Source organism: Centruroides vittatus, unplaced genomic scaffold, assembly GCF_030686945.1.
Source record: "Centruroides vittatus isolate TY-2023 unplaced genomic scaffold, ASM3068694v2 contig_351, whole genome shotgun sequence".
Taxonomy (NCBI): domain Eukaryota; kingdom Metazoa; phylum Arthropoda; class Arachnida; order Scorpiones; family Buthidae; genus Centruroides; species Centruroides vittatus.
Window position 1 is genome coordinate 448,394 of NW_027122174.1, and position 10,152 is coordinate 458,545.

The 10,152-nt window shown below is 33.2% G+C and overlaps 2 protein-coding genes across 2 annotated transcripts; both read right to left on the reverse strand.

The window, feature by feature from the left end:
• Positions 1–501: 501 nt before the first annotated feature.
• On the reverse strand, positions 502–876 carry LOC136974610 (craniofacial development protein 2-like). Its single transcript, XM_067269540.1, has one exon. It carries the CDS (start codon positions 874–876, stop codon positions 502–504), a length of 375 nt encoding a protein of 124 aa, XP_067125641.1.
• Positions 877–7,113: 6,237 nt separating this feature from the next.
• Positions 7,114–9,480, reverse strand: Nmt (N-myristoyl transferase). The gene has a single exon (XM_067269492.1). The coding sequence runs from the start codon at positions 9,255–9,257 to the stop codon at positions 7,758–7,760; it is 1,500 nt and encodes a 499-aa protein (XP_067125593.1). The 5' UTR covers positions 9,258–9,480; the 3' UTR covers positions 7,114–7,757.
• Positions 9,481–10,152: the final 672 nt, after the last annotated feature.

The window sequence follows — 10,152 nt, forward strand, 5'->3', positions numbered from 1 at the left end:
ATGACATATTTGGTGTTAATTAAGATGTAGTCAATTTGGTTCCTGACGATATTGTTGTCAAAGTCTTACGGCGAGGTCCAGATGTACAGTAATTGAGGTGGTAGTTTCAACCAAGTGTTTGGCAAGTTTGGCAATGCTAAATTTTACTTCTTGGCAAAACTGGACGAGTCTGTCGCCTCGTTCATTCTGTGTCCCCAAGCCATGTTCTCCAACTATGTTTTGTAGCTTTCCCTGACTAACTTTGGCATTAAAGTCACTAAGGATGACTGTTATGTCGTGCTTCTTCAACGGCTTTAAAGTAGCTGGTTGCAAGGACGACACCAGCCAATGGGCCAGGGGGTGCAAGATGATGTAAATTGATAGAGGTTATGAATTGTATGTAGGTAAAATAAAAACAATTCATAAAGTTTTAATCATTTACTATGTACCGGAAAAGAAATATCTTAATTAAAACATTTTTTTAACTTACAAGAAGCCTAAGAAGATTATTTTAATTAAAACTTAGCATTTAAATAATTTTTTCGAATTTCTAGGGGGCACCTGTTCCTTCTGCCCCCCTGGCAATGCCCTTGGCTGGTTGTAGAACGATTCAATTTCTTGAACATCTTTGTCCACTGTTGGTGTGAAGACCTGGAGCATGTTCAGGTTGATCTTATTGCCTGCTAACTGTAGTAATGCGATTTGTTCCGATATTGGAGTGAAACTGGTGACTTTGTTGGCCAGTTGTTCGTGGACAGCGAAAGTGACGCCGTATGTCTGCTTGGTGTTCTCTTCTCCTCTGGAACAGAAGACGTGGTGGTCGTTTGATATAAACTTCTTTGTTCCAGGCCATTTGGTTTCACTTAGACCGAGTATGTTGATGTTGATGCATTCCATTTCTTGTAAAATGTTGGCTAGTTTTCCAGCTTGTAGTAGACTTCTGACACTCCATGTAGCTATTTTTAGAGAATTCTTTGACACAAGCTCGGAGATTCTTAGACCCCTGTCCCATTTAAAGGACGCCGAGACTTGGGGCCGTGGTTTATTTTGCTTGCTATCACGAAGTTTTCAAGGGAAGAATAATCCAAGTAGTTTTCCTTTGCTTTCTTGAATCACAATTTAGTTGAAAAGGTCGCGTGTGGACCTTTTGAAACGGGTTTCGTCTGACGTCTCCACCGAAATCTTTCCGCCATGGGTGGCCCTTCTGGGAGTGTATAACTCCCGACAGCATAGCTTTCAGTTTCTCAGACGTACACAAACTCTCTCACCACATTAAGGCATCGTCTCTCTCAAGAGTTTAGCAAATGACAACACTAATCATTCACTCATTTCTTTCAAAAAGCCAGAATATATAAAGGAAAGGTCAGTGTTACCCAGTATGGTAACTCAGGATGTCAATAGATGGATCTCTTTTCATAACAAATTAGAATCCTTAGGAATAAACCATTGGGGCTACAGTCAGCAGCTTCACTAGGGTTGCTGTTACAGTAATTCATAATTTCGCACAGGATCTCTTTTCATAACAGATTATACAGAATCCTTAGTAATTTTACATACAATAAATATACAATTAATGATACTCATAAATTGTATGTAATAGCAATAACACTCATTTCTTCAAAAACTGTAATGAAACACACACAAATATACCCAACCAGTAAAATCACTTAATGATATGAATGTTTTTGTCCATCACCCATGAACTTCATCAAGTATATATTAATGAATACCAGGAATAGAACAACTTTAAGCAATTAGACATATTTAAATATAAAGGTTTGAAGTGGTTTAAATTTGCACACATCCATATTCATATGGTGTTACCAGTCTAATATGTAATTGTTACTGGTAACAATCTAACGTGTAATTTTTAAATGTCTGTGTGTTAGATTTTGTAACACCATACCAATGCACATGTGCACGATTCAAACCGCTTCAAACCTTTATGTGTTCAATTAAAGTTGTTCTGTTCAGTCAGTATTCATTAATACACACCTGATGATGTTCATGGGTAACAGACAAAAAGATTTGTATTATTAAATAATTTTTCTGATTTTGAGTATATTTGTGTTTTTCATAATGGCAATAATGTAAACAACTAGCAAAATTAAAATTACACCTTTTAATTACATCATATGCACAGCCTACATGTATTTATAAATTTTTATTTATATTTTAGTTTTGTAATTTATTATATTTATAAAATATAAAATATTTTGTATTTTTTATTATAATTTAGTAATGAGAGTTCTGATCAGAATGCATTAGAAAGTTCAAAAAGTAAATTAGACAAGTTTTAGCATGCATGTATATACAGTAGATACAATGTAAATAAGCTTACAAAAATATTGTTATAACTAATCATAAGAATATTAAAAATCATAATAATAATAAGTTTCAACTGAAACAATATGCACAAAATCTTTATAGAGATTTATTTGGGTGTCATCCATAAGAAAGACACAAAATAAATCTCTATAAAATTTTACACCATATCCTCACCATATGGTCAATCTTTATAAACCTGGAGATTATTTTAGTCAACTGATCAACAACACACACATTCTACTGGTCATGTGACCATGGCTGCAGTATATTAGTCACATGACAATTCAATGAGGCTGGTTAGGCTGGAATATAAGAACAGAGATGTGCAAATGTATTAGGGCATCCTAATACATTTATTACTATTACATCATTATTATTACATTTATTACTATTATAATTACAAATAATTACTGTTGCCTCTGCCACATTCCTTGTAGTAATAATTTAACAAATTTCAATGCATTAAACCAACTTGGTTACATATTTATATGTTTGTTATATATTTATAGACTCCAAGACAACAACTTAGTTTCTTCAAAATTTTTTAATTTTTAAAAAATATCGTAAGCCATTAAAATACTCAAACATTTGATTATTTTATTTAGTTATGCTTAAAAATCAATTAACCCAGAAATTCTGGATCAAACCTGCAGCGGTGATCACCCTAGTCACTTGGTGTGGTCTCCCTGTAATGCCACCTGTATAGGGGCAAGCTTAAAAAATTCTGACTGGCATTTTCTCTTTCGTAGCCAGTTCTAGGCATATTAGTTACAGTCCAAGTGTAAAAAAAATAACAGTAGCCTAAGTTTGCACGACGAAAGCAAATACACATATTACGTATAACTCGTATAGGCCCTGCTAAGATAAGGGTACTTAGTCACCTTATAGTTCCGTCACGGCTACGGCTCGGATGCGGCTACAAACTCCGTACGTGTCAATTAGAAACCGTCCATACGTACCTCTCTGTTTTTCGTACAAATTTCAATTTTTTCTTCTCTTCTTTCACACTTTCTTCCGCGACACGGTCGGAAAGCTACCACTAATTATTTTTAGGTTTTCGACTATTAAAAGATAGTCGAGAAATTCTTTTTTTCTCAATGCCCCAAAATAATGTTCAGTCTTATACTTATGAAAAATATATAAAAGGACTTTTCTAAATTATTTTTTAAACATGGAATGTGCAACAAATATTTATTTAAATTATAAATGTTCTATATTTAAAATTATCATTATTATATATTAAAGTTTATTATGATTTTATCTCAAAAGTTTGGAGAAAAAATCAATTTTATTATTATTACAGGCAATATAATTAATAAATTTATTCATATAAATTTATCATAGGAAAATTAATATTAAAAGAACATTTTTTAATGTTCTTTTAATTAAAGTCTGAATGAAGAACTCCTTGCAAATCTTAATTGTAAAAATTTAGTTATAAAATTTTCATACAATCTGCAAATTACAAGTCTAAATTTGTCTATAAAGCAAGAAAAAAATAGTAAAGGATGCAAATTTAAATGTGTAATATCAAACTTCATTCCGATACATTTAAACAGATTTGAAGATTGGTTTTTCTGCTTTTAAATCTTATATAGATATTTATTTTATTTTATATTGTAATCAACAAGTCACGATGCCAAAAATTTAATTATATACATCAACAGAATTTAAATTAATATCCTCATTAACATCATGGTCATTGCATCCTATGTAAGAGAAATCAGGATTAGCTTCCCATTTTAATCCTCTCATTACTGATGCTATAGATCTATATCTTTCCTTCCTTAATCTACTCCTATCTTTCTAAGCCCCTTTATGTATGATTTTAATCATAGAGCGTTGTCTAAAAACGAATTAGCTGATATATATTATAAGACAAATTAAAATTTGTTTAAATAACAGTTAAAATAGTACCGCATCATTACTTGTAATTCAATTGCTTCGGTGGAAACTACCGAATCACGAACGACCGTAATACGGATGCTCGAAAAAACAATTTTTAAATTACGACCGTTAAAAAATTAAATATCTTCTTTGTATTGTTAATTTAGAGAAAGATGCCGAATTAATAAGAGAATTACGATATAATTTAGAAAAATGACAAATAAAATGTACGTATTTAGAATTAAACGAATCTTTCGAGAATTTCCATAAACAAAGGTAATTAAAGTTGTTATTAAATCTGTTATCACAAACAAAATTAATTTCAAGAGAAATTAATTTTGCTTTAATAATTATTAATTTAATTTAATTATTTTACAAGAATAAAGAAAAATCAATTTTTTTTTATAACATAAAATTCTTAATGACTTATTTATGAATTTATCAAATTCATTACTTGGTAAAAGTTAAAGTTGCCAAGCAACTTACATAACTGAAATACTTATATCACTTAGGTAAAATATTCATAAGTTTTACCAATGAAAAAAAGCTAAAGAAATATATATTACTTTTACCTGGAACATATCCAAAATTTTGAATATTTTCCAACGTGTACTGTACATTACATATATATCAGGGAAGGGGAAAAGTGGTCTAGCCAAAGTAAGGGAATGGTTGTCGTGTTAAATCCAGTACACGTGTACCTGGCTTAACGTGACACCTAAACACGTAGATAAATACTCACAGTTCGGGTACGTCGGGACACGTGCTAGTTTTAAGGGGGAAAGCAATCCCTAAGTTATTGTTTTCCCTTTTACCCATTCCCCGACGGAAAAGTGTACGATTTGGTTTGACGGTATTACACACTAGTGGGAGATTTAAAATTAAAACTATATTTGTAAATTTGGCAGCAAAAAGTGGTACGGCCACGGCCGGACTCGTTCCTACGGCCTAACATATATATATATTTCTTAGCGCGGCGAAAAGTATTTTGGTGGACAAACCACGTTAACAACAGAATTAAAGTTGGAGTCAAATATTTTTCACAATATAAAATTCTTTTCTAGCAATCCAAAATTCAGTTAGCCTCGTGGGTTCTAGATGTACTTGCTTAAACTGAATATGTTAGCATTTAATTTATGCATTGAACAAGAAGTATCTCATTATAAACAAAGTACTAAAGTATTTGAATAAGGCAGAAATTATTAACTAATTTCTAGACATCCTATATACTTGTACAGATGTAACATATTAAAATGCTTATTATTTAATTTAATTCCAATTTTCTAAGCATTGTGTTCATTATCTATACAACAAATCAAAATTTTAGGCTAAAATTGAATTAATTTCCTAATAAATAGGATTAAACACAGTAAATAAAACATTTACCTTATATATATTATCATCAAAAGATTTGTTTCAAAAATCCATGATTTTTAATTCATTTATTGTCAAGAATTGCTAAATGCATGCTACTTGCTAAATGCTTTAATAATTAATTATGTTTAGTTAAATTTATTGAAGTGTCCTTGATTTACTGGATTTCAGTTTCCAAATTTGTAAAGATCACAAGACATTGCTTCTACTATAAGAAAAAATTCCACTGCTTTAGATTCCATGACAATTCCCATGACAATATATAGGGCATGTTAGTTTGAGCACAGTAAGATTAAGTGCACAGTAAGGTTAAGTGGTCAGAGAAAAATATCACCTGCATTATAAGTTATGAATGTGTGCACATCAAGGCAGGTGGACACTTGTAACTTAAATTGCAGATGGACTTTTGTCTCCATCAATCCACCCAAGTGTAGGCTTACTTTAAAGCACTCGACAGAACTTAATGCTTCGTTATCCAACATACAATTTAATAACTTCTATACATAATAACGAAAAATAAATCACAGAATATTCAACATTCATTTTATGCACTTTACAGCTTTGACTTTTGATAATTGATTCTCTCATTTCCTTTATCTGACAAGAGATAAAATTAGAAATATTATCTACTTTCGTTAATAAATAACACGATTCGATGCAATCGGAGTAGAAAATAGAACTGACATAAAATCTAAAAAATATGGGGAGGAAACAGGTGTAAAAATAACTAATAAAAAATTTCTAAATGAAATCAAAATGAATTTAAAGGAATTAATGAAAATTATTTATTTTATTAATCTAGAATGTTTAATTTCATTATTTTGATAGATTATTTGAAAAACCAATAGCAAGATACTGGATAATATCCATTATTAATTGAAATAGAAACTGATAACAGGAGGCTAAAATTTAGTTTTTTTTATCATAGCTGATAAAAATTATGGTAATAATTGTTCGTTTTTCTCATATTTGCTTAAGGGACTTGAAAAGTAACTTGCAATTAGTATCAAAAGTGTATTTATGCATACACTTAGAATAAAACAAATCTTGAATTATGGCTGTCTAAACAATTTCTTGTTTTCTAAGTTAGATATTGTTGTATAAAATGTTAATCGCAATTGCTGCGAGTGGATTTGATACTGGTAGTGTTAAGAAGTAATTGATAATGATTACGATTAAAAATTGCTAAAACTGTCACACAATTCCATGGTTTAATAAACTATCATAAAATTCATACAGTGCATGATCTACCTACAATATGCTTATAATTTATAACATCTTTCTGTATTATTCCAAGTGAGTCCGTCTTAATTCCGTTATCGTTTAAACGTAAACGAAACTAATGTTCTCGACAGCAATTTCCTATCTTTGCAGTATCTGACAAAGGCAGTAAAATTCTGCAAAAAACATTAATTTGGTTTCGCTTAATTTATTCTCGTTATATTTAACAAAATTACTCCGCATCCGTCGGTCCGACTTCGGTAAAATTCGCCGCGTTTGCGTAAAATCGTGAATTTTGCGAATAAAATTACGTTTACACAAATATTTCCCACAATAACATTATCAATTTAATTAGAAATTCATATTACAGATTACAATACAATACAATCATTTGTTAACCAATAGGCATATTTGGTAGGTATTTCATCATTGTCTAAATTTAAGAAATATGGAATAGCTTTATATTATAATATAAAATTGATTAATGGAATAATATGTTCAATTAAATGACAGGTTTAGAAAGCGGTTAAATGAATTAATCGTTTTAATCAATTTGTATCTGTTATGCAAAATATCTCCAATCTCTTAGAACAAATGGCAAACCGTGCAACAAACCAATATGTATAGGATACATGTAATTATGACCGAACATTCATTACGTTAGTACTAAGTAGTCTAAGCTACAAGTACCTGTTTCTATTTTTAAATAGAATTTTGAAGGAATTAATCCGATACTTAACATACCTCTAAAAATGCTTATTTTTTGGATTTCGCATTTTTTCTACGATCGATTTCCAAAAGAAACAAATCGTGAGAAATAATCAGAATAATTTTCAAAGCTTCTTAATATTGTCATTTATTTCTATAGGAAGTAGCACTTTGGTGATTGATAACTGTAAGGTGGCTACTCCTCTAAACAGAATGTATAATTTTTTCGGCATACCTCGTTAATCTTTTCCTTTTCCGAATTATTGGAGCACGAGTCCGATTTTGTTAGAACTCATAGGCGGACATCTCCAGTTATATAAGTAATACTGCAAATTTCCATCACCTAGACCGAATTTCAGAATATCCAAGTATTCCTTGTTTTCCATGAGATCGAGGGCGTTAAAGACGTCGTATCCCGCATTTTTTGCAGTTATGAGCGCGTCCTGCATGAGATCGGCGAGAGGAGTAGCCGTGCTGACCGAATAAAACGCATACGCGGCCTTCAGAGTCTTGTGAACCGGATGGTGCATGACGGTCGAGGGAAGAGTGTAATAACTAACAAAATCCGTAATTCTTCCGTTCTTCTCGACGACGAAACTATCCACTATTTCCGTGCGAGGAATAAACCAGTGGCAGAATTCTTCTTCCGTAAAAACGGGTGCGAGATCGAACTTCTTTAAATAGACGGACAGAATCTTCTGCACTTTAGGAACGTCGGACGGCACCATACGTCGAAAGTTTAGCGTTCTGGGCGCCTCCGGAAGCTTGTACAGTTTCAGAGTCCGCTGCATGGTCATGTTTCGACTCAGATGGGAAAATTTCACCTCGATCAACTTGCGGGGATTTAGAAAACGATGCCAATATCTACAAGTTCCGATCGGCTTGGGAATGACTATTCCCGCCGTATAGACGGCCTGAAATATCCCCTCCAGATTGACTCTCCTGGTGATTTCGCGAATGAGGACCGGAGCGACTCTCTTCGACCGGAGTTTCTTATGCACACAGAGAAAGTTTATCTCCACCATCTTCTGCACGTGGTCGTATATCCGGATGACCGCGGGCACGGCACTGATGAATCCGACCAACTTCTTACTCTTCACGACGCGTATTCCGCAATGCCACTGACGGAGCCAACCCGGAGGCTGCAGCGCCCACCGGAGAAACTCCGGAGAGTAATCGAATCTGAACATGTTGTCGTCGTCTTCCACGTAATTCTCGTTCAACAACTGATACAATTCTTTCAGAACGAACAACTCGTTAACGTCCAAAGTATCCCACACGAATCCCTGAGGAAGACTGTACGGCTCTTTCCTGATGTCTTCGACCCTCTTGTCGGGTTCTATCGGTTCGTTGGTGGTGACGACTTCGTCCAGTTTGGGAACGGCCTGAGTGCTCCAAAATTCGTAACTTTTCCTCAGCGCCTCTTCGTGAGTTTTGGCCGGACCTTGGTGGAAATTAAGCATCTCCATAGCCTTCTGTATCTCCTGCAACTTAGCCAAGGGTGGTGCTTTCAGATCCGATGCAGAATCTGTACTGGAAAAAGCATTCTCTTCATCTTTATGTTTGTTTTTCTTCTTACTTTTCCTCGCATGATTACCACCTGTATTGACTATCGATTCCGTATTATTCATTTGTTGAGACGAAGCAGATGTTTTCTTTTCTTCGTTTCCGGTTACGTTATTGATGGAAGCGCAGCTCTTTTCGTTCCGATCGCAATTTTTTCCCTCGCCAATCTTCTCCCCATCTACGTTGTCCGCCATGATGATTCAGAGCCAAGAAACCAGTCGATGACGCAAAGTAGCCGCTACAACAGCGCCGCGCCACGATCGTCGCGGCTAACGAACTGAAATGCCACACCTTAACGACGACCTTGAATTGCAAAAAGACGTTTACGCTTTCATCGATTATTTGCTAGAGAATCCGTTTCAAAAAATTGCTTTTCGCCAAATTTCACTTTAGTTCAATTAATACGGTTAAAAATCGAGAAAGGCGTGACGTACGTAAAACCTCGAGATTAATTTCGTCAACTGACGTCGTAAAAGCGTTTGAAAATGAGAAATGACCTTTCGAATAAACTTGACGACTGCTTCGCGTCATATTATCTATTGCTCGAAAGTGGGTTTCAATTAGACTTTGCCAGGTGAATTCATAAAAGTTCTAGTATTATTCTAAAGTCTTAACTATTTTCCAGCAAATTTCTAAAAATAAACACACCGGAAGTGCATTTGTTTGTACCCATTTTGCGATTCATTAACAGTACAAATACTCAAATTGACAAACGCTCTTAAGAAAAAACTTGACTTTCAAAATTACTGTCTTAGGATAAAATCGGTAAATCTGTGGGCTTTGTGATTTTCTAGAATTCACCGAGTAATTTTAATGCTTCGTTAATTAAACACGCCGATTCTACTATATTATGTACTAATGAACATATTCGTGCCTATATTATGTGTAACAATGATACAGATAAACATTGTATTGTTTGAAAATTACTGGCGTAATTATGAGTATTATAAAAAATATCAACTTTTTCTCTTAGAATAGACACGCGATATACTAACAATTAAACAATTAAAATAAATTATAAATATTAAATAGAAAACATTAATAAATTTTTAATATTAATTTTGTAGCAATTCTTTTAATTTATATGTA